Raw genomic sequence first — 24,389 nt, forward strand, 5'->3', positions numbered from 1 at the left:
TGTTCTTTTAGGACGGATAAAGGATGCAAATGGGAATGTGCTGACGAGCGAGGAGAGTGTGTTGAGAAGGTGGATGGAGTACTTTGAGGAGCTGATGAATGAAGAAAATGAGAGAGAGAGAAGGTTGGAAGAGGTGGAGATAGTGAATCTGGAAGTGGGATGGATCAGTAAGGATGAAGTGAGGACTGCTATGAAGAAGATGAAAAGTGGAAAGGCGGTTGGCCCAGCTGGTATACCAGTGGAGGCATGGAAGTGCTTAGGAGAGATGGCAGTGGGGTTGTTAACCAGATTGTTTAATAAAGTCTTGGAAAGTGAGAGGATGCCGGAGGAGTGGAGATTAAGTGTGCTGGTTCCGATTTTCAAGAATAAGGGTGATGTGCAGAGCTGTGGAAATTACAGAGGGATAAAGTTGTTAAGCCACACCATGAAGTTGTGGGAAAGAGTAGTGGAAGCTCGGTTGAGAGGAGAGGTGATGATCTGTGAGCAGCAATATGGGTTTATGCCAGGAAAGAGCACCACTGATGCGATGTTTGCTTTGAGAATGTTGATGGAGAAGTATAGGGAAGGCCTGAAAGAGTTACATTGTGTGTTTGTGGATTTAGAGAAAGCTTATGATAGGGTGCCAAGAGAGGAGTTGTGGCATTGTATGAGGAAGTCGGGAGTGGTGGAGAAGTATGTGAGGATCGTGCAGGATATGTATGAGGACAGTGTGACAGCGGTGAGGTGTGCGGTAGGAATGACGGACCGGTTTAAGGTTAAAGTGGGATTGCACCAAGGATCGACTCTGAGCCCTTTCCTGTTTGCAATGGTGATGGACAGGTTGACGGACGAGATCAGACTGGAGTCTCCATGGACCATGATGTTCGCGGATGACATCATGATCTGTAGGGAGAGTAGGGAGCAGGCTGAATCGAGCCTTGAGAGGTGGAGGTACGCACTGGAGAGAAGGGGAATGTTAGTCAGTAGGAGTAAGACGGAGTACATGTGCGTAAATGAGAGGGAGGGTGGTGGTATGGTGCAGTTGCAAGGAGTTGAGGTGGGGAAGGTGGATTGGTTTAAATACTTGGGATCAACTGTCCAAAGTAACGGAGAGTGTGGGAGAGAAGTGAAAAAGAGAGTGCAGGCAGGATGGAGTGGGTGGAGAAGAGTTGCAGGAGTGATTTGTGACAGAAGGGTAGCTGCAAGAGTGAAGGGGAAAGTATACAAGAGGGTAGTGAGACCAGCTATGTTGTATGGTTTGGAGGCGGTGGCGCTAACAAAAAGACAGGAAGCAGAGCTGGAGGTGGCAGAGTTAAAGATGCTGCGATTCTCGTTGGGAGTGACGAGGATGGATAGGAAAATAAATGAGTGTATTAGAGGGACAGCGCAGGTAGGACGGTTTGGAAACAAAGTGAGAGAGGCGAGATTGAGATGGTTTGGACATGTGCACAGGAGGGAAACGGAGTATATCGGGAGAAGGATGTTGAAGATGGAGCCGCCAGGCAGGAGGAGAAGAGGAAGGCCAAAGAAGAGGTTCATGGATGCGGTGAGGGCGGACATGCGGGTGGTTGGAGTGTCAATGGAAGATGTGGAGGATAGAGCGAAATGGAGACAGTTGGTCCGCTGTGGCGACCCCTAACGGGAGCAAGCCGAAAGAGGAAGAAGAAGATGCAGCTTGTTCTTTTACATTTTTGGATTCTGTGTTGCAACATTATATTTTTGTGGTGCCTTGCCTTTCGAGAGCAACGATTATGATGACAATTATTGATTTATGATGTACGATTTAATTTCCATTGAAAGGAAGAGTTTTAACTTTTGATAAAAAAATTTCAAGTTCACGTAAGCAAACTGCTTTGTTTTCTCTCCACAAGTGCCATTGATATAACAATCCTAATGTTGATTTTCTTCATTTCATTTATTCTTCAAATTAAAATTCCAGCTCTTATACTATTTGAAGAAGGTTAAATTCAACGTTAACAAAGCAGAAACATTATTTTTCGATAAAAATGGAGATCCTCCTGCAGTATATGAGATTGTGAACTGGCAGAAAAACACTGAAGGTGATTTGGATCTCAAAGTTGTTGGGATATTTGATTCATCCTATCCACAAGAGAAGCAGCTTAGTTTTCATTCAAATCAAATTGTGTGGAATGATGGCACCAGAAAGGCAAGCTTAAATTTCTCTATCTTCATGGAACATCGAGTTTTAAGCTTAAAAGCTATTGCATCCTTGTAAGTGATAAAAAGAGAAGTGGACTCCCATTGGTCTCCATTTCTCTTTTGTAATCATTTGTTTGTATAATTCTGTGTTTTTAAGGTTCCGAGCTCTTTGTGCAGCAATTCCTGCCAACCTGGAACACGGAAGGCGACTCAGATTGGAGAGCCATTATGTTGTCATGATTGCATTGCTTGTTCACAAGTTCATTTCTCTAATGAGACAGGTAATACAGTGATCCTTAGAATATTACAAAGTGACACATATCTTGATAAATTGATCAAAGCTTATGTGAAAGCCAAAGTGCACCCAGTTTGTTGATTGTCACAACATATACATATCAAAGTATCCGTGTGTTTAATATTATCATTTCCTCAATTTTTATCCTGTGATGTGTAGTGGTTTGGTTATGATGTGGTCATAAAATGACATGACAAGCAGTGGCTAATTCGAGTGTACTATTGCCTCCACAGAGTGGTATAGTTGTGGAGTTCACTCAATAATTGTCTCCAACACAATTCATTGGAATTTAGAACAAAGGAACTATAGGCATTCCTCGATATACACACTTCCAGTTAGCACATTTTCGCTGATACACAATTAATAAATAATTTGACACATTTAATATACCGCACAAATTTTCACTGATATCCATTTTTTCCAACCATCTATGTATCAAAAGGGGAATCATATGTGTTGCAAACATGAGAATGGAATGTAAAGCGTATGTGCTCCATGGAAGATTATAATTTCATTGTAAAGCAAAAGATATTAATTTTAAAAGTATTATTGAATTGTAAATTAATTGATCATCAGCCCCTCAGGAACGCATCTTCAATTTATAACACTATGATTAGTGTCGAAAGGGAGGTTCAAAGCAGTAATGTGTTTTGGGCGTATAATAACGTGTTGGACGTATGCATAATGTATTAGTAACTTACACAGAACGTTTCGATAACATATAGATAACATACCAACGAATTCTTAGCGTGTTGTCGGCGTTCACAACTTATGCCCAACGATAGCCTAACTTATGCATAGCGCGGCAGCCTATCACAGACGATCATGTGGCATAGCCTATTAATAGGCTGACGCTCAACGATTCAAATCATAACCGCATGAGACATCGAAGTGTCAACATCACCGTCATGCCGAAGAAAAAAAGAAAAAAAACTTGGAGTCTGGAACACTGACGGGTTCCTCCTGTGAAGCCCATTTTTATGTACCAATTCCCCTAAACACTGCTAATACGCCATTATACGGTAGCTGTAAGTTAGAAACACGTTTAGTAAGTTCTGTGGTCGTCCGGAAGACGTCAAATACGTCTACATACATCAATATGCGTTGGAGATCCGTTAAACATAGGTTCAAAGCGCGTTACTCATAGGTTAGAAATAAGTTTCGGGTACGCAAGACATTACCTCGACGTATTTCGACTTACGTGTAACTTTCAAGTAACGTGTGTCGTCGTGTGTCAACGATCGCATAACGTGCCTACAACTTATGGCCAGCGAATGTGGAACGTTTGAGTCATACGCTGGCATCCGTAAAAAAATTTTTAGCATGCTTAAAATTTGTCGATGAGCTCGGCGTACTACAGCGTATGCCAGCGTGCTTCAGCGTGCTCTAAACATATACAAAACTTACCCATAACGTATTCGACGTGTGCCAGCATATTCGCCAAATTTTTCATACATCGGCATACACTAGCTAAAACGTAAAGGTGTGAGAGCCCCTTTATCAAACGATGTTTTAAATAGTTTAGTTGTCGGAACATATTTAAACACATTTGAAGAACCAAAGAAATATTGTTGATAACCACCGAATAGCTCTTGATTGGGGATCTCTTTTTCAGCTCCATAAGGAAGATCTTTATGTTTGTTTTGAAGTTTTCTAGGAAAGTTATCTACTTGAAAGTTATACCCATAATCCTGGTTATAAAAATCTTGACTTGTAGAGATTATGTCATCTAAGATCGATTTGTACTCACATTCTTTCACCCATTTAACGTTACCATCGTGTTGAGATTCAGACATTGCCCAGCCATACAAGCTATGCACATCAAAGTACATTAAGTAAGTTGTTGGCTTATCATGTGGGAATTCTGGAAGATATTTATTATTTGCCTTCACATGTCTCTTTGAACAAACTGGTGAAATTCCTGCTCTTTTAGCCTTCTCAATCATCAAGAGCAGATCTGCATCACTTTGAAGATCAAGGGGTTGTTTAGTCATTTTTAACATATCACTCCACGCTATTCCAGGAGATGTATAATAATGGACAGGATCAAGTCCTTAGGAATCTTGACAAAAACAAACTTCTCTAAATATCTCAAACACATCAGTGAGTAATATAACATCAGTTATTAAATCAAGGTCATTATATTCACCCATATCCTTTTCTCAAACTATTTCCAAACTTGTGCTCTTTCATATTCTACACCTGTAATATGACATCTTCCTAACTCGTTATAGAAACGCTTTTTAGGAGGAAGTCTTGTTTCTTTAAATCTTTCAAAGGAATACATATAATCACATGGGTAAATGCCCTTTTTATTAAGGAGAGAAATGTCTACCAAAGTCGGCTTCAGTGCGAAATTGACTAGAAAGTAAAGGAAAAGAAGAGATGTTTGAAACCCATGAACTTATAGGGCTTGTAATAAATTCATGAGTCAATAAACCTGACATTTTTATTTACACCCATTTCATGAGTATATATCTGTTTTTTTAATGAGATGTAATCTTCATCTGTATTAGGAATTGCTGTTATCTTTCCTGGAGTCTGACTTAGTTATTTTATGAAGAGATGTGTAACATGACAATTATTATGAAGAAATACAGGCATGAATGTCGGGATTCTTTAATTTAGATAACAATTATGATGAGCAGCTCCTCAAGATTTCTTCATTATTTGACAATGATCACAAACCCTTTTTTAAGTTTTTACCAAAGCCTCTGAGCACATATGACAAATCCTTGCTTCTTCAAATTCTTTCTCATCATTTGGAGATAAGTCAAGAGGTTTATTTGTTCTTGACATAATTTAAGTTATCTTAATACAATCATCCTCAATCCTTTTAACAAATTAATCATCAGCATCAGCTCCTCTATACAACTCCAACTTATCATATTTACTTCTTGCAGATTATTTAATGTAAAAATAAAACATGCAAGGAATATGCATTTGATATTTTTTACATCATCATTCTTTTCCAAGATGCTCCCAAAATCAGCATATATTACAAATGGGTGTTTTATACATTTATTTGTTTCATTAAATACAACTTTCTCTCCTGGTTCTGGCATTGCAACTGCTGCTGCTTTATTAATAGAACAATACTTTAAATGTTTATCAAGTCTTTGTTGAGATCAAAAGATATTTAGACATCTCTTACAAGGATATGATTTATGCTTTCATTTATAAACTTGACTACATCCCAATCTCGAAAAGTTATTGATATAAGCACAATGAGCAGTTTCTTCATTCGTGAAATATAGAAGTTCTATGTGCCAGTCATTTGACAAATTATCGTTGGATATACAATTACTAACTCTTCAAATTTTACTTTGATTTTATCAGTAAAACCATAAACGTTAATTAACCCTCACAGCTGGACACAAAAAACTTCCGTGATTGCCCTTCGATTGGACTTTCCCACCCAGGTTTTGCAAGGAGGTAATTGTTTTTTTGAAAAAAACAACATGAGCTTTTTTGTATTATTTAATACGTGCACTTTTAAATGAAATTCACTGGAAAAAAAATATCATGCAAATTTGGTACTTATCCTTGCTAAACATAATTCGGGTCGAATGTACCCATCAACTTGATACGAGATTTAGTGTTTCTTATTCGCCTTTTCCCTCGAACCTGAATGAATAAAATTATAAAACAACTTTTGGGAGCATCCAGAAAATGTCACGAAAATAGCTGGTTATCAAAGTTGGAGCACAACAAGCATCTTGTTGGGTCCAAATGACCCACCTAATATTTTCTTGTGAAAAAAGCTCCCATGAATGCAGTCGATGGGTCTTTTTGACCCCAGATTTGTAAGGTGGTTTTAAAAGAAATAATTGCTTTTTACATGTGTTCTTTTGAATTTATTTTTGATGCACATTTGGTGTTCAGCTGTAAATAATGTAGATGTAAAAAAGAAAATGCTTACCTTTGTCAAAGTAATGGAAATTCTGATCTGATTTCCCAGAGGGTAAAACAAAACAACAAGGATGCAGAAAACCAATATGCACATGAGAAAACATGATGGAGGAGGCACCCATACCTTTGTAAATGGCGTGAATATGTCAAAGATGACTCATAATGTAGCTACATGTTACAAACCTTCACTGGAAAAACACCTCATGCAAATTAGGTACTAATCATTGCTAAGTATAACTTGTGTGGGTCCAATGCACACATTGACTGGATACTAGGGTGAGGAGCCAGACGGAAAAAAAACTTCTGCGAATGCATTCATGGGTCTTTAAGACCCCGGATTTGTAAGGTGATTGCTGTTGTTAAAAAAAACAACAATGCATTTGTTTTTATTTGTATTACTTTACATGTGCTCCATTAAATAAAATAACACTGGAAAAAATTTATGCAAATTTAGTACTAATCCTTGTTAAATATAACTCGGGTCCAATGGTCCATTCAAATGGAAATTATGGGAAGCGTTATGACATAAAATTTTACCACAAACCTGAGTCAATAATAATAAAATAAAAAACATAAATATTTGGTGCCATGTTTCGAAGCATACATAAAAGTTCAAGCAAATAACCATTTATATAACAAAGTTATAGCCAAAAAAACTTCGCACCGGGTCCAACAGGCCCATATTCTGCACTTTAGGATAGGTTATTCATATTCCCAAACTTTGTTATATCTTTACCTACACCTCCGAAGGTGAAGGAGGTTATGTTTTCACCCATTTCTGTCTGTTTGATGTCTGTTTGTTTTTGTACAGGATATCTCAAAAACTTGTGGATGGATCCTAATTAAATTTGATTGCAAGGTTGGGTGGATGACGAGTACAAACTGATTTCATTTTGGTGAAGATCAGGATCCGGATCCAGATCTGATAATTTTTTGAGTGATTATTCAACATTGAGAAATGTGGCTCAACTGATATATATCATGGTATCTCAAAAAGTTGTGGACGGATTTGGGTGAAGACCCAAATTCGGATACGACTCCCATAAATTTTTAAGTGATCATTCACCATTGAGTGAATTGCACAGCATCTGGTTACCAAACCTACCTGTGCAGACCAGTACAATGCAGATATGTTCAGGATATTGAGCCGAGGTCGGAGCTCGTTTCATTTACATATGTGAGAAGCAACCTTCATCCTCACCACCGATCCAATATTATGTCGTCAAAAGGAATTTGTATGATCTCTGTGTCTCTTTCAGCATGGAAATATCAAGCGAAGTATGGTAACAAATGGTGAATGGACGTCAGGGGAAACCCATCCCCCCTCTTTCCAGGTTGCAGTTGGAAACGTCAATCATCGACGAACTCTGTTCCAGCCAATGGGAGCTTGAGGTGAAGATGATGAGCTGACCAATGGGCGTTCGGTTTAACCGTGACGTCATTACGGTTGAACCAATCAGTGTCTACCTTATTTACTCTTGCGGATAAAGCACACACCTTCACTTCCTCCTTCACTTCCTGCGATTTTTACTCTGAAGAGTACAGCACAAAAAACTTTGGTCACTATTATGTTGTGTTTGTTTGTATCCATATTAAAGTTCTATATTACCAAACATCTGTATATATATATATATATATATATATATATATATATATATATATATATATATATATATATATATATATATATATATATATATATATTGTTATGGCTATGAAAATTCGCAAATCACCATTCAGGTCCCGTAGGTGAGATATCTCTTAAGTGCATGTGTAGTTAGCCCCAAACCCGTTGTTTAGAGGGAATAAATGTGATTCATTCGGGCTGCGTCCCTTTGAGTCAGTCGTTTTTCTTTCTCTATCTTTTATTTCAAATAAAACCCAACGAGGACGCTCGGTGGGCTTTTCGCGCCATTCTTCTCCTTGCTTGGTGTGAGGGGAGAGAGTGAGGGGAGGGCAGCTGGCGCTCGATTGGTGGATGCGCGGTGTGACGCGGCCAGGGAGGAGGAACGCCCCTCTTCGAGACCTTTCTCAAAGCGCCTCGAAGGGGGGTGGAGCAAAGACCGGGGCGGAGCAACAGGGCGGAGCTCCAGGATATAAAAGTCGGAGACAGGGAAAGCAGTTTTGTAGATGCTCTTGCTGGGTCGATGCTCTTGCTTGGTGGATGCTCTTGCTTGGTGGATGCTCTTGCTTGGTGGATGCTCTTACTTGGTGGATGCTCTTGCTTGGTGGTTGCTCTCGTCTTCCGGCTCGCTCATCCTGGTGGCCGCTGGCCGGGTCTTTTGTGGGGCAGTTGTAAGTCCCCGCTGGCGGGAAGGAGTGTCCGCCATTCCCCTCTCCCGACTTTGGCCATCCACGTCCCCCCCCCCCCGCCCCCTCTATCCGCGCTGGGATAGCGCCGAACACTCGGTCCGTGGCGTCGAGGGGCCAGCATGTGCAGGCGCGAGGCACGTAGGAGAGGACTTGCCTACCACGCTCAGGCACGGAGTCACGGCCAGGCGGGACCCCGTCGACGGACGTCGGAGAGGGACTCGACATGCTCAGGGAAGTCGCGACTTCCATTTATTTTGGGTTCTGTGTAAACGTGTTTGTGTGTGGTGCCAGTCTAATGAAGTAAAATTGTATAAGTGTTGCCGTGTGTCGGTCTTAGTCGGTTGTAGCTCTGCGTCGTCGTTGCTTTATTGTTTTTCGTATTACATTTGCTCTTTGTGCATAATTGTTTTAATTGCTAGATGTGTGCTCTGTGTCTATGTGAATAAAGTGCTTGCATGTTGAATTGTTCCCCGTTTCGTTGCGTCCTTTCCTTTGTTTGAATCTCCATCTTGCTTCACGTAACGGGTTCGTCGTGGGCTGAATACGCCCGAGAATAAATCAGAATCGTCGAGGCCGACGATAACACCGCTCGGTTATCCCGATAGTACGGAACGGACCGCTTAAGCAGCCCGTGTCCGGAGTCGACCTGCGGCGAGGTGCGAGCGCCCGTTCTACCCTCCGCGTGGGTACTTAGGTAGGTCGAGTTTGGCGAACAACCCTATCCCACGCGTGTGGCCGATTGGCACGATCGTGGTGAGGCCGAAAGGCCCACCCGTGAATAGCTCCCAGCGTTAGTCCGAGAGGGTCACGACAGAATTGTCCGTCCGGTGGGCGACGTGCCGCGATTCGAGTAACGTGGCCGATCGCACGCCGGCGGGCGCGAATTCGCAACAATATATATATATATATATATATATATATATATATATATATATATATATATATATATATATATATATATATATATATATATATATATATATATATATATATATATATATATATATATATATATATATATATATATATATATATCACACATAAATCATATATATATCACACATAAATCTTGTAAATATGGACGAGCTATTTAACTCCATTCAGCCAAATTACTAAAACCACGGGGGCCATGACATTTTATGTATTATTCTTCTTGTTATATTAAATTTGAAGTATATAGTTGAACATTGCATGGTGTATCATGCTCCATGAACATTAATTCTTCGTTGTATCTGTCAATTTCATTTTTTAATCAGCTAGCATACTGTGTGTGACCCACAGGGTCATTGAAAATGATGGCAGTGTGCTCAGGTGCTGTACCTCATTCACGACTGAAAAAAAGAACAACCTCCAACATAGGACCCCATGAGATCCTATCAAACCTCACTCTAAAAGCCTTTCATTCTCACTTTTTGACCAAGTCTGTTTTTGAACATTTCTGCATTATATTGTTGTGGAGCCGGGGTCGGAAGCGAAGACCATGAGGTGTGAACAACCTCGGGTTCCTACCAGACTTTCCGGAATCACAGGCCATCACACACAAATAACTTTGGGTCGCTAATCGGCCGCAAACACCAATAACTCGACCACGTGACTTCGGGTGCTCCATGGAATTAATACCGTTTATAGAAAGGTCACGTGATATAATTACCAGGGAACATGCCTTCGATACACACTTACACAAACTGGATCACCTTACCAGATCAGATGCAGCCGAGTGGAACTGCGAAGCACATACTGGCTGGGAAACAGATTGTTGGGGAATAACATCCCAGCTGAACTGGGGTGTGGGTCATGCTGATCCAATGGAAGAAAACACGAAAATGAGCTGGGAACATTTCTATATAACATGTATTTACAACCAAGCAAGGAAAAAAAAGTATGTGGCACAGTGAATGGGGATTTATTTTCATGTAGAGCATGGAATAGCAAGGAATTTGTGGGGTGCAACAAAAGGTACTTAGGCCTCAGTCACATTTGCTCTACGGCGAGGATATGGCGGTCGTACACCCTCTGAATTGACAGAAACGTACGGCAGCTGCAGAGCTTCTGCAGTGGCCTCAGGGTGGCCCTACGCCGTTTGGCTATCTTTTACAGGCCGTAGCGGTCGCCGTGGAATTATAACGCGGAGTGATAACTTTTTTCATTTCTAATTTGGCCGTAGCAATTCGACATGCCGTAGTTGTGACGTAGTTGTTTTCCACCTCGACCATACGTAGGGCGTACGGTGGGCTTGCGTTATTCGTGTGGCTGCCGTAGTCTCTTATCAATGAAAAATGAATTTTGCCCTAAAAACCGAATACATTTTAAAAAACCGAACACAACGAAGCGTTCATGTTTGTTCAAGTGTCTCCCCCACCTATTCGACCTGCATCTTCGTGCTTTGTTCATTCAGTTCGTCAGTGGAAGTCCTCGTGAAAGCATCTCTCGTGTGTCGATCGCTACTTCACCTCATGTTTTCACCTTGATTTGTGCGTTTTTTTTATTTTATTCATCTTGTGTTTTAATTAATAACAAAAAAGCAATCCGATCACGTGATGTGACGGACTGTCAGGCAAGGATTTAATTTCACAGAAAAACCAGTTGTAATTTGGAATATCCATGATTACCTCAGCCCGATGCGTTTGATGAAAGAGATTGTGGTTATGGGGCATCATGTTTGATGAGCTGCCCTGGGGGCAGCGCTCACAGAGGGCATGAGCGATCTGAACCCAGGCCGGAGCTCGAGAGTGTGTGGACCTTTGGATGTGGTGATTGTACCAGTTTACATACTATACACCGCCGCCTAAGGTCATTTACTCATCTTATTTTACCTTAAACATGGGGAATTTCAGTTGAAAGTGTCTTGAAAGTGGGTTTTCTTGGGGTCCAGGAACAGATTAATTCACTCCATTATTTCTTATTGGGAAAATAGTTTGGGAATCAAACCTTTTGCAATCCGAACAGCCTCCTGGAACGAATTCAATTCAGATTCTGGGGCCACCATATACTGGTATATTCCGAACTGTTATATTTTTATTTCAGTAAAAAAAGAACTGGTATATATACCCACTTGTTACCGTCCTTCTGGCCGCACGTTCGCCTTAGAGCCCCCCTGTGGTCGCCTTGCGGGCACCTTGAGGCTACCTTGCGTCTGCCTTGAAAATTATATGGCTGCCGCAGGGACACCCTACGGTCACCGTGCGACATCAAATCAAAGACAGTACGGCACCACCACGTTTTCGGTCTCCACAATTTCTAAATACGCCATGCGGCTCCCCGAAAAAGAAAAACGTATGTGACTGCTACATTGTGTGAGCATGGAAATACTGCGGCCGCCATATATTTGCTAGTGGCCGTAGATGTTGGAGACCCCACGGCCGCCATGGCAAATGTGACTTAGGCCTAACAAAAGAGACACAGAGTAGGATTATCCCGACTATCTTCTGCAATATTAGTTAATCCAGGCCAGGCGTCATCACACACACAAACACACACACACACACAATCGGAAGGTGAGAGGCAAGAGAGAAAGAGAAAGGTGAGGTTGAGCACTCTCCAAATACCTGGCACGGTCGGCTGACCAACGTGGCCCATGACGCTTTGGGAGGGGTAGTTGGAAACATACTGGTGTCTACATTGTGGGAGTGAGGAGGTATGGTGTAGGCAACGTGAGGGGTGCAGTGTCGTGCCAGAGGGAAATGGGATTGCGAGTCAGTAACGTTCTTCTTTGTGCATCCACAGAAGAGGGAATAGAGGGATGGATATAGAGAGAGAAGAATTGATGCGTGAGAAGGAAGATTCCTAACCTAGATGTGTAATAGTCTGTATGTGCAGCATGTACCTCCATGCGACGCTCTGCCTAAGTGTTCCCAACTTGTGATATGGCGCGTTATCTCATGCCTATATATTCACCAGGACTTATGGCAGCGTGCACTTCACATTGGTCCATCTGGCTTTGTGGGGATGGCGGGACATCGACAGCACGGCAAGGTGTCTCGAACGATGGCAGTCGCACTCGGATCCAGTTCACGAAGAAGAAGCTCGTTATAAGGAGCACCCTTTAATGGCTCCATGCTACCCCCTTGTATAAACCCCAGGCGAAGGGTGGGGCGAGTACCAGAAAGTGATGTGCTGTAGCACAAATCCTGCTCCTCTATTGGGCCACAGCGGCCCTAGCCACGCTCCACCAGACTCCCAGACCGGAAACCGGCTGAGATGCCTACCAGCCTCCGCACAGCTTGGAGCTATGGACTTAACATGGGGGAATGCTCCCCGAGCCGGCACCCCAGCCCTGAACATGCACCGAGTGTAATCTGTATGTTGGATGGTAGCAGACTTTCTCCATCACCTACGGGCTCCTTTAAGAGCCAAAATGCACACCTGGGACCCAAACCAAACTCACAGATCGACATTCCCGTGACCCCTCCTCATTGCCCCTGTTCTTGCCGTGGTCTCACAACTGGATGAGGGCTGCAACAATTCCAGACGCTCACCCAAGATGTTCCCGGTAATATGTGGTGTTGTCATTACAGTCTGTTGCGTTGACGAGCATGACAGTGCCGAGGACAATCTGATGCCGCATGGTGCTCCTCGAAATTGATTGGCCAATTCCAGCAATGCTGAGGTACAAGGGGATGCGGGAATATTTTTTCCCATGTGCGGGAGGCGTTTGTAGCCAAAGTGGTGAGATTTGGTGAGCGAGGTGAGGTGCTGTTTGGGAATTGGCGGACAAATTCCCGTGGCATGCGGTCTTGTGTGCAACAGTGATTGGGATGATCAGAGCCATGAGAAGCATCGCATTGTGCTTTTAAACAATTGTATACTGAATGGCTTGTGTGCTTGTATGCTTGTTGTGTACTATGGCTAAAATGAAAGTGTTTGAGTTGTGGTCAGAGTCTGAATCAGAGATACTGATTAGACCAAACTACGATACCCATGCAACGCACTTTATCCCGTTAACCCACTAAGCATGAGGGGAGAACTAACGACACGAATTCTAATGAAATAACTGCCTGGGGATAAGTGTATGTTTGGTGCCATTGCCTTTGAGGCATGCAGTTTAGCAGAATCACAACACCATAATATTATAGTGCGTTAAAATTATCCTTAAACATGTTTAACTTGAAAATTAAAAATCATGCTTTTGTTTTAGATTCTCAAGAATGCTTCCAATGCCCCAAATACTTTTGGCCAACTAAACATCGGGACGCTTGTGTACTTATGGCTCAAGAATTTCTGCCTTTGTATGATCCAGTGACGATCACTCTGTTGGTCCTTTTACTCATTGGAATGTTGTTGGTGTCTGTGGTTGTGTCGATGATGTACACACAACGTGAACTCCCTTTGATGAATGATGAAAATTTAAAAGTGAATCTCCTTCTCCTTGTGGCATTAGGAGGATCCTTTGGGAGTGCTTTGATTTTTATTGGGAAACCAACAGAGAACGTGTGCAGCTTACGGGAAACGATTCCCTGTGTCATGATTTCATTGGCCATAACTTGCCTGCTGGCTAAATGTACAGGAATTGTATTTGCTTCTAAAGGTATTGTTTGAATTTTGATTTCATTGAAACTGCATATGAAACCAATGTTTTGTCAAAATTTTGGCAATTTTCGCATTATATTGACAAATGCTGAGATGATATGCATACAGAATAGGTGGAAACAAAAGGCCAAAACAAACTAGACCAGCAGAGACTTACCCTTGGTGATTGCCCATGACTTACCCTTTTCTCACAATCAAATGATGTCCATGTTTGTTTTGGACCACCATAAGACCTTGATCTTTAACATTTAGGGATGGAGTGTAAATAAATAAATAATGTCATGATCTATAATCTCTTAAAAAAAAACGCAACACCATGAAAATCGAATGAAAATGGTTAAAGTTATAATCCAAAGGATTTTTGTTGTTGTTGTTGTTGTTGTTGTTGTTAAATAGGTCAAAATCCGATAAATTAGGCCTCAGACACAAATCAAATTTCAGGTCCTCAACTTCAGTGCAGCTCCACTATGATGCAAACACAGGATGGGAGTTCAAGCGGTCTTTGAGATTCCTCAGTGGCAAAATTGAGTGATGACAAAAAAAAATGTGGTCTGATTATAAAAAAAAACCTCAGTCAGTTTATCGTGAAGAATGTAAAAAAAATCTCTAATTCAGTCTTGAACTTATAAATTGGATCAAAATCAAATAAAATTATGTGAACCCCGAATTATTTCGAGTCACATTATTGATGCAAAATTTCATTCCAAAACACCCTGCCTGCTCTGAGATACAGCTCGAAAATTGATACAGTTAGGAAATTTGGAGTGATGAGAGAGCAGTAAAAAAATAAAATAAATGCAAACTCTTGTTTTAGTACTCTGATTGTCAAAGAAACTAAATGTAAAAACAAACCCAACAACAGCAATAAGCCTTCCACTATTCGACAGGAGAAGCCTTAAATATATTGTCGCAGTACTGGCGGTCAAGGTTAAATCCAAGCCCAAATTGTGGTGACGTGCAGTCAACAACGCCAGCCACGATAGCCGAACAGTTCTTCCTTATTAGGTGGAGTACACGTTGATCATTGGAGATAATAACGCGCATGGGAGGGTGGCATGCAATGGCGGAGCGAGGGAGGCACAGATGGATGCACAGATGGATGCACAGAGGTGTTTATACTTGAACTCCATGACAAATTAACAGATACGTCAACCTCTAATAAATGTGAGAATTAACGAAAATAGACAAATATTTACAAGGGACAATAATTCAGTATGTAATAATAATAACATGAAGTAAATAAATCCTAAAGTCGAGAAGCCTCAACACACGGACTTAATCACGGACAATGGGAAACAAAATAAAAGCAAATCCTTCCTTTATTCTGGAACTTAGCTTGTTCATAGATGGTCTTTGTGAAACTTAGAATCAAGGCATTTCATCCTGCATGTGGAGACGTGCGCAAATTGGTGCTGAGCCGCTCTCTCACAGCGGGAACATTCGTCAGGCAATTTGTGAGTGACATTCAGCACCAAGGCTCAGAGACCCTGGGCATCTGCTTTGTGCATCGATCGTCCTGACTGACTCACTGTTTGACAAACAAGTGGCTCTGGGGTTTGTCTATCATTATCCAACCAAGAGCCTGCAACCAACATCTTGCTCTGCACATGAGCCAATTCGCCTCAGCATGAATAAGAGACTCATGCCGTCTTCTTCATACATCGAGGGAATGCTATCTGTAAAGCCCTTTTCTTACAGGCCATCTCCTGGCTACATTCTCTCTTGACTACATGTGTCCCTCACTCCGCACTCGTGCGTTCCTCCTGTTCTCTCTCCGACATCACCGAACAACCGTTTCCTCCTGGGGTGTGGATTGCTTGGCCTGAACCCGAAAATGCGGGGCTGCTCGCCTGTTCAGCATGCCTGCCTTGCTTCTGACATCACGCCCATCAATCATTAGCCTTGGGGGCGTGACTTCACCTGCCGTCACCGTTGAAGATGTGGCCTCTTTCAACTTGGTCATGTAGCTCATTTATAATGGTCCATTGCTGGTTTGTAATACAAAAAAAAACAGAGGGAAAATTCATTGGGGGCAATCACATACTGGGGAGCGTGGCCTTAATCCCCAGTTAAATAACACTGCACCATCACCCGTGTGGTGACACGTAACACTTAAGCACACAGTTTCCCTACTTAATTACATTGAGATGCCTCCTACACGTCCACAGATCAAATATCTCTATTTCCTCCTTACTTTTCCATGGAATTCCTCAATCCACCCCCACAAGTGTAACAATATACAGCATATATAACATGCACACTTGTACTTAAATATTGCTACCTGTGGAAATGTATGTGTTTTTATATGTACAATAACTTCTGCCAGAGATGTGTTTCTGCTTAATTTTTACCACCGCCTCTGAAGGTGGATGGAGGTTGTGATTTCACCCGTTTGTTTATCAATGCTTTCAACTGCAGCCAAGGGAGCAATGCTCTCTCCTCTGGAATAGTGCTCCCGCCTCTCACCTTTCTCGACTTCAAGCTGTGGAAACAAAGGCATTTAGTATCATTGGCATCTCCTGTGATGAGGCTGAGTCTTTGGGTCTCTCTCTCTCTCTCTCTCTCTCTCTCTCTCTCTCTCTCTCTCTCTCTCTCTCTCTCTCTCTCTCTCTCTCTCTCTCTCTCTCTCTCTCTCTCTCTCTCTCTCTCTCTCTCTCTCTCTCTCTCTCTCTCTCTCTCTCTCTCTCTCTCTCTCTCTCTCACCACAGGCTTCTGTCATCTAGCATTTCCTCTGCAGCCTCCCACCCCCCACCCCGTTCTGTCTGTCACAGGGTGCACAAAGTCTGCAGGCAACCCCCTTGAGGTAAAACTCACAAAAATCGAGAATCACTGCTCACCTTCACTCTTTCATTCCTCTTTTTTTTAAACCTTTGGAACAAACTCCCACACTCTCTTCAATCCCACTCTTCCCTCCAGGTCTTCAAAACAGCTGTTCCCCACCACCTCTTATCTTACCCCCATCCAAAAACATGGTCTTTTCTTCCACTGCTTATCCACCCCTAACCCATCTCCTTCAAATTCCTTTCTTTCCTTCCTGAAAGTCGCTGTAGTGTCCATGTTGTTTACAGTTTACAACATGTAAACTGCCCCATCCCTCTCCCTTCCACAGATCTCCAATGTCTCTGTTCCCCACTGTTTTGTGCCTCCCTCTCACACCCCTATTGTCTCCTGCTCCCTTTGTTATACCTTCTGTATGTCAGCTCTTACACAACCCTCGACATTGTATCTATGCTGTATATGAAAAACACAAATGTGTATGTCTGTTTGTGAGCAGAATATCTCGAAACGTTATTTTGACTGATTCGGACAAAAATTGTTGGAAAAGTTAGACGTGTGTCACGGAGTAATTCATTAGATTTTGGTGAAAATCTGGATCCATGTTCGGATACTGGAACTTTTACCTTTTTTGTCATTCTTCACCATCGAGAGGTCAGGAAAAAAATGACACAGCATGATATTTTTAAAAGTTGAAGCTGGATTCATATGAAACTTCATGGATGAGTTGGGTATGTGACATGAACAAGCCGATTGGATTTTGGTTTATGTCAGGATGCAGATCCAGAACACGCAAGCACATGGAATTTAACATGGGGGCGTGGTTTGGAGCGAAGGGGCGTGGTTATTATGCTGGAAGCATGGTCACTGGGATTAGTGATCATGGTAACATTGGTGGCTTTGGCGACAAAATGGAATTAACTTGCACGAATATTTACGCACGGACGAATGCACGGAGGATGCGAGGTGTTAGTCACTGATGTGAGTGTGACGGTGACAGTGCGATTTAATAGGGTTGAGTGACAGATGGAGGCAAGTGCATGGAGATGGAAGGGAGTCAATGTCAGGATAAGTGACAGATGATCGCATTGGTATCATGAGGTCCGTGTCCTGTGTGTGCTCAATAAATCGTCACTCAATGCACTCGCGCCTGTTACGTGTGTGACAACACCTCTTTTACAGTCTGTCTTTGTCTCCCCGGTGAACCGGGGGAGTTAAAGGCAGGATAAGAGATGTGTAATGCGCTATGCGCAGCGAAGATGGGAGGGTGGTCCATTCAACGACATGTGTCAAGTGATTGAGGTTGTTGTCTTGTGTTTGGCGAATTCCTCAACATTGGTCATGGAGTGTGAGACGAGGAGTGCTTGTGTGCCCTCATCCTCGCTCCGTAATTCATGAGTGCAAAATATGACTCTGGAATATGCTGTAGCAGCCTCTACCACCCCTGTGGAGGATTTGTTACCGTGTAGGACGAGTGTTGTGTACGATCGCATGACCTACATAAGCAACCCATCATGTATCACAAGATCCCAAGACCTACGTGAGCGATTCGTTGCGTTCCCTGGAGAGTCCGGGATAGCCCCAAATTGACATCATAGATAATTAATCGGTGCATGCGACCTCAGCCGCATTGATCATTCCATTTAAACAGCGCCACACAGTTTCAAATGGCAACGAGAGCTGCAAGTCTGAAATGCGAATTTGAATGTGTGAGATTCGAACAGGTGCCTTCTTTGACAGGATGTGGAACCGCAGTGATGGTTCTATGTGAACAGCACTTTATATAAACCGTCCTGAGCACCGTATAACCACACAGAGTGTCGTGAGTTTTAAAAACGATTTTATGTGATTTTAAAATGGAAGATTTGAACTGGGTGCCTCCTTTGACAGGTTCTAGAGCCGCCGTGGAAGGACTGAGATACCCCCAAGATAGCTTCTCAAGTAGACTGATAACCCCTCTCACCGATGGTACTGGTCTCAACTCACTCCGATGTCGGGTTGAGGCATGGTGAACCTTGTAATCGTTGCGGAAGCATCAACTTTCCACCATTTTTCCTGGAGTTCCCAGCGGCTGTCCCATTAATTTGCAAATTCTGGTCAAACATGGCCTTAATCCCTCGTCAAATAACACTGCACCATCACCCGTGTGGTGACACGTGGTTCATAAGGTTAGCAAAAACATTTATGTTGTACACGGGACTGGGATCCACAATAAAAACAATGTTGTGGCTCAAAGCTCCTTCCAGCAGAGTGCTTTGCTTCGAAGGATAGAGAAACTCAATGTGGCTAAATCTCTTCAATTTCATGCTAAGAGAAAGAAGAAGCTGATTCTTCAGAAAAAGGGTCGGGCTAATGCTAAAGGGTGATTCTAAATCACTGCAGTGACTTGCCTCGACCGTGATGACAAGCCTATCAGGGTGATAAAATGAGTGCCAGATTGTTGGGAAAAGTCAGCCAGTGGAATATCCACTGTTGGACTTGCGACCTGTCCAAGATTGTACCCCTGGACAAAGTAAGATCGAATTAAAACTGGGTTTAAAATAAATGGGTGAGGATTTACCATTGTGGGCGTGCCAGGAGCAGTCAATGATGACACATACCTTATGCAGTTCGTGTAGACTTGTACATGTAATGTGCTACCCAGCACTCACAGCCACTGGGTTGCATACAGTTAGCCATTTAGGTTAAAGGAGTGTCCATTCTTCAGACAGCACACAACATCCAAGCAGCAAGCACCAATCTTATCAACGTGGCTCCATGTGAAAGCTTTATTCAAACTATTAACATTCGTCCTGGGGGACACTTGGCCCCTGATCGGTAACCCCGTGCACATCCTGACCCGATAAAAAAAAATTTGTGATGAGTAAAATATGTCCATTGACTTGGATTATTTAAAGTTCGTCAATAATGTGATTGCAAATTATATCATGACTTCTCTTTTTAGAAAAGAGAACATTAAGATTATGGTATTTTAAAAGATAACAATTGAAGTTAATCGGTTATACGTTTCATTTTAATGGACATATTAAATATACAAGTAGATTATTAAAATATCCTTACCTGTTCCACAGAAAATTATTTTGGTCTACATGTAAATGCAAAAGTTGAGGTTACTCACAATTCTCATGTACATATTACATTCAAGTTGATACACTGGATATTTAAAGTAAATTTAACATAAATATATTTGCACTTGGAACAAAGCCAAAAATGTCCATTGAATCAAGATGACATAAAATTAGAGTTAAAAAGCTTTTCAGAACATACATTACAATAAATGAAGCCCTGTGTCTTAATTCATTGATAGCCTGTGCAAGGAGACTGGAAGATAAGATGTTTTGTAAGAAGAAAAAGTGTTATTTTAATACACTACATGTATAAAGGTGATCCTATTTTATTTATCTTCTGGGATGTTTAAATTCTATGGTGTAGCCTTGTGAGCATGACAAGGTCTGAAGCCTCGGCCTAGTGCTATGTACAGATATAGTTTCTGTATATATTAGACATCCTTTGGGTGTTAATTAACACCCTTTTACTCTGTGTGCATTGCACATCACTGCTGTACACAGTCCTTGAGGCTCAGTTTGAAAGTCATCATCAACAATTCCAATATAAGAGGCACAAGTCTGAAGACGACGATGGTTCACGAGCAGTATTTGACGATGTAGATTGTTTCAAAAGTCAAGGATGAGACAATGTGATAATGTTTGACTAAGTTATAAAAATGATCAACATGATGTGGTACGAGTGACAGGTTATTAGCTGCAAAATGTCGAAAACCTGGTTTCGTTCAACAACTTTAAAAATTTGACCTTTGCATAACCTTTAAAGGTCACAAAATAATGTTGTGGACATTAAAATAAGGAAACAGGATACGTGCTATAGCTTAATGGAGTTCGTTCGTCGAAGAAGGTTGAAAACCCGGTTCGATTCCCACAACTTTGAAAATTTGACCTTTGTGAACTTTAAAGGTCAAAGATCAAGGATTATGACCTATGGTGAAAAACTTCCTCTGGAACATTCCAGGAACAATATAACGTCATATCGGCTATATGGCATTTCGCACTCCTCGGATTATCCATACTTTGATGAAATCAGTGTAAAAACAAACTTGAAGGGGGCGCCACGGGCAACGTGTTCGAGATTGAGCAAAATGGCTTCAAGACTTTAGGTGGGGAATGACCTCAAGATTATGCATAAAAATATTGTCATGCCAGCTCTCAAAGTTTGGGCGGTCGTATGATTTTTATGTCAAAATTCGAAATTTTCCATGTTCGTGACCTTGTGACCTTGACCTTGGGACAAAAATGAAAAATCGAGCTCCGTGGGGCTATGCAGGTGCCAATCGGCTAACCAAATACTGAAACCCCTGTCAGATTTGAGAAACCCCCAGGAGAAGATGCAAAGTGAAATCGGTTACCCCCTAAAAACACAAGTTTTTTGGGTGTGGCTCCGCCCATAATGGGCGCACCACGCCCATTTTCAGAAAAAAACACAACTGGATCATGATATAAACCTCCCACCAAAATTTTATCAGGATCGGATCAAAACCCACGGAGCTATGCCCGGGACAGACAGACAGACAAACAGACATACAGACAGACATACAGACAGACAGACAGACAGACACACAACAAGAACGAATATAGTGGTCACTTATTTTTTTCTTGAAAATATTTTTTCTTGAACCAATAATTACTCTTCGCTTCAGGTCTTTTTGGTCCTCGGGGTCTTTTGGGTCCTCAGGGTGTTTTGAGTCTTTAGTTATTTTTGACATTAATGAACACACAGTCATGTTCAAGACTTGTCTTTGAAAAACGACTCAAATGGTCCGAATGAAGGCCAGGTCAGGTATGGGAGCATGCGCCGGAGAAGCACGTCATGACGTCTTCTTTCCGCCGGTACTCTAAGAGCCTCCGTCTGACCATGCCTCGCCCATCCCCATCTCCTTGAGATGCTGATCAACATGCTGCAACCAGGAGGCATGTGGTCGGCCCATCGGCCTCCTCCACTCACAAGGCTCCCTTGCTGAGAGAATCTGATGAGCAGGATCAGCATCAGGAAAAGGAGCCACATGTCCATGCTGAGGCAGCTGACGATAACGGATTATGCAGGTAACAAATCTCATTTGAATCTCTCTCAACAACCGTTCGTTGGACACAAAGTCTGACCACTGATAGCCAAAGATTATCCAAATAGACCTGGTACCAAAGGAGTTGAGTCGATGTCTCAGATCCCTGGTCAGTGTCCAAGTCCCACATCCGGAGAGCAAGACTGGAAGCACCAAGGAGCTGATGACTTGGACTTTCATCCTCCTGCACAGGTACTGGCAGCGCCACACACCATGATCCAGTGAATCCATGACTTCCCAGTCCCGATCCAGACATCTATTGACCTCTGGCTCACAGCCAGCAGAGACATGAATATCACTGCAAAGGCAAGTGAATCTCTCCGTGACCTCAACGTCCTCACCACAAACAGGTCCAGACAAGATGGCAGCAAGCAAGATGTCATTGAAAGCCTGGATCTTAGTTTTGACCAAGGAAACCCGAAATCCCAGTGCTCTGACTCCTCATTCAGCACTTCAATGATACCCAAAAGGATATCTAGATTCTCCGCGAACATGACTATCACCTACATGACTATCACCTACAAAATCAAGGTCAGAGAACTTGACATCCCCAAATAATGCACCACAGCTTGATCTCTCTGACATCCACCCCAGAATCCTGTCCATACAAGTGCTGAAAGGTGTGCAGGCCAGTACACAACCTTGAAGAACACCAGTACCAACTGGAAATAAGTCAAGAGATGGCATCACCACATCTTACAGCGCTCTCAGTACCAGAGAATCGTTCAGACATCAGATTGATCAGTTTTATTGGCACACCAAGAAGACCACTTATCTTCCAGGGGGCATTCCAATTCACTGAATTGAATGCTTTGCAGAGATCAACATCGGCTGCAAGCAGCCACTGCCAAAACTCTTGTCTGCATTCGGTGAGGGCCCGAAAAGCAAGGATAGGGTTAATCGTTGACCTCTTTTGTGTAAAGCCTGACTGCTCTGCGTGCTGGTGCTCAAGTGGAAGGTGGCGGACCCTATTAAGAATTATCCGAGCAAAGACCATACACGGAACTTAGAGCATCACCCCTCGTTAGATGCTGCAGTCCTGGCGATCAACCTTCCCTTTTCAGAGAGGGACATCAAAGCCCATCTTCCAGGCAGTTGGGTGATGCATGTGTTCCAGGCAGGGCACAGCACTGCGTGTAACTACATGAGTACAGCAGTTCCAACAGCCTTAAGAAGTTCAGCATGAATGTCACAGTAGCTTTAACCAACTTCACGCTCGTGCGTGAAGCCACCGGAAGTGCACTTTCTGCCATCTTGTCTCCCCCAAAAGAGGCGAACTGTCGAAGCACGCAATGTTTAACCGGGCCCGGCCGATTTTGCAAAATCTATTTCTTCAAATATATTTCAACTTCTGTCTAATATTTTAATGGATTTTGAAGTAAATTACTGTTCCTATTACTCAATCGAATTCCGGAAAATTCCCTTGGAGCTCCTTGGCAATTACACGTAGGCGATCAATGCATATTATGAGGCCTGACACAGGGTTGGATCGGAAAACAAACATAGGCCTAACATCCAAGTTAGATTAGGCACCAGGTCACTTCATCAATAACAAAACAAAACTAAAGTCATGTTTTTTTATGTTATTTAAAATATGTTTTGTTATTTCAGGCAATTTTTTGTTATTCTACGTTTCTTAATGTTTTCGGGGCAAGGTTGTAAGCTACGAGATGTTGGCATGAAGTAGTGGGGCAAGTGGGGCAATGAACAGATTTGGATATTGGCCCATCTAAAAATCCTCAAAAAATTTGAGATGGCTCAATATCGAAATCTGTTGATAATATGATAGGCTACTGGTGTGCCAAATTTGGTGCTTTCCTCACAAAATGCACAATTGTTATGCTATATTTAGCTAAGTTGCCCCACTAAAGGTCGTTTTGAGACCAACGTTCGCAGGCAAAAGTTAACCATGACGAGGCCAATAACTCCGTACAAAGCCTTTCAATGTCCAACACATCCTGAAAACTTATAAATATATCCTTCTCGTAAATAATATCATGTAGCTGTGCACTTTTCTCACAGGCAGCGTGGGGTACCCCCCCCCCGCCCCCATCTCAACACTCCTTGTGTGTTACACAATGTAAAGTTCAAAACATATTCAGGAGTTACGTGCTAAAAACTGAAAAATTACATCAATAAATGAAGATGATTAGACTGCTTTCATTTTGCAAACAAGAATGTTTTAGAATGTACAAACTTCAGGTTAAATCACCATTCCCCTACCATTTGGAGGAGTGGGGGAAGGAACCCCCCCCCATCAGACACCCCCCCCTCAGTCACTTCCCTCCCTTACACCAT

The 24,389-nt window shown here is 42.3% G+C and overlaps 1 protein-coding gene across 1 annotated transcript in view; it reads left to right on the top strand.

Moving 5' to 3' along the window:
- The window catches only part of LOC147035815 (extracellular calcium-sensing receptor-like), an 83,065-nt gene that overhangs the window by 50,201 nt on the left and 8,475 nt on the right, over nucleotides 1-24,389 (top strand). Inside the window, exons 5-7 of the mRNA XM_085869634.1 lie at nucleotides 1,919-2,146; nucleotides 2,297-2,420; nucleotides 13,794-14,183. Coding sequence (XP_085725760.1) covers nucleotides 1,919-2,146; nucleotides 2,297-2,420; nucleotides 13,794-14,183 — 742 coding nt within the window. The remainder of the gene's footprint in view (nucleotides 1-1,918; nucleotides 2,147-2,296; nucleotides 2,421-13,793; nucleotides 14,184-24,389) is intronic.

The sequence above is a fragment of the Eptatretus burgeri genome, chromosome 1 (genome assembly GCF_056783735.1).
Source record: "Eptatretus burgeri isolate ZD-2024b chromosome 1, Ebu_testis_v1, whole genome shotgun sequence".
NCBI classification, from domain to species: domain Eukaryota; kingdom Metazoa; phylum Chordata; class Myxini; order Myxiniformes; family Myxinidae; genus Eptatretus; species Eptatretus burgeri.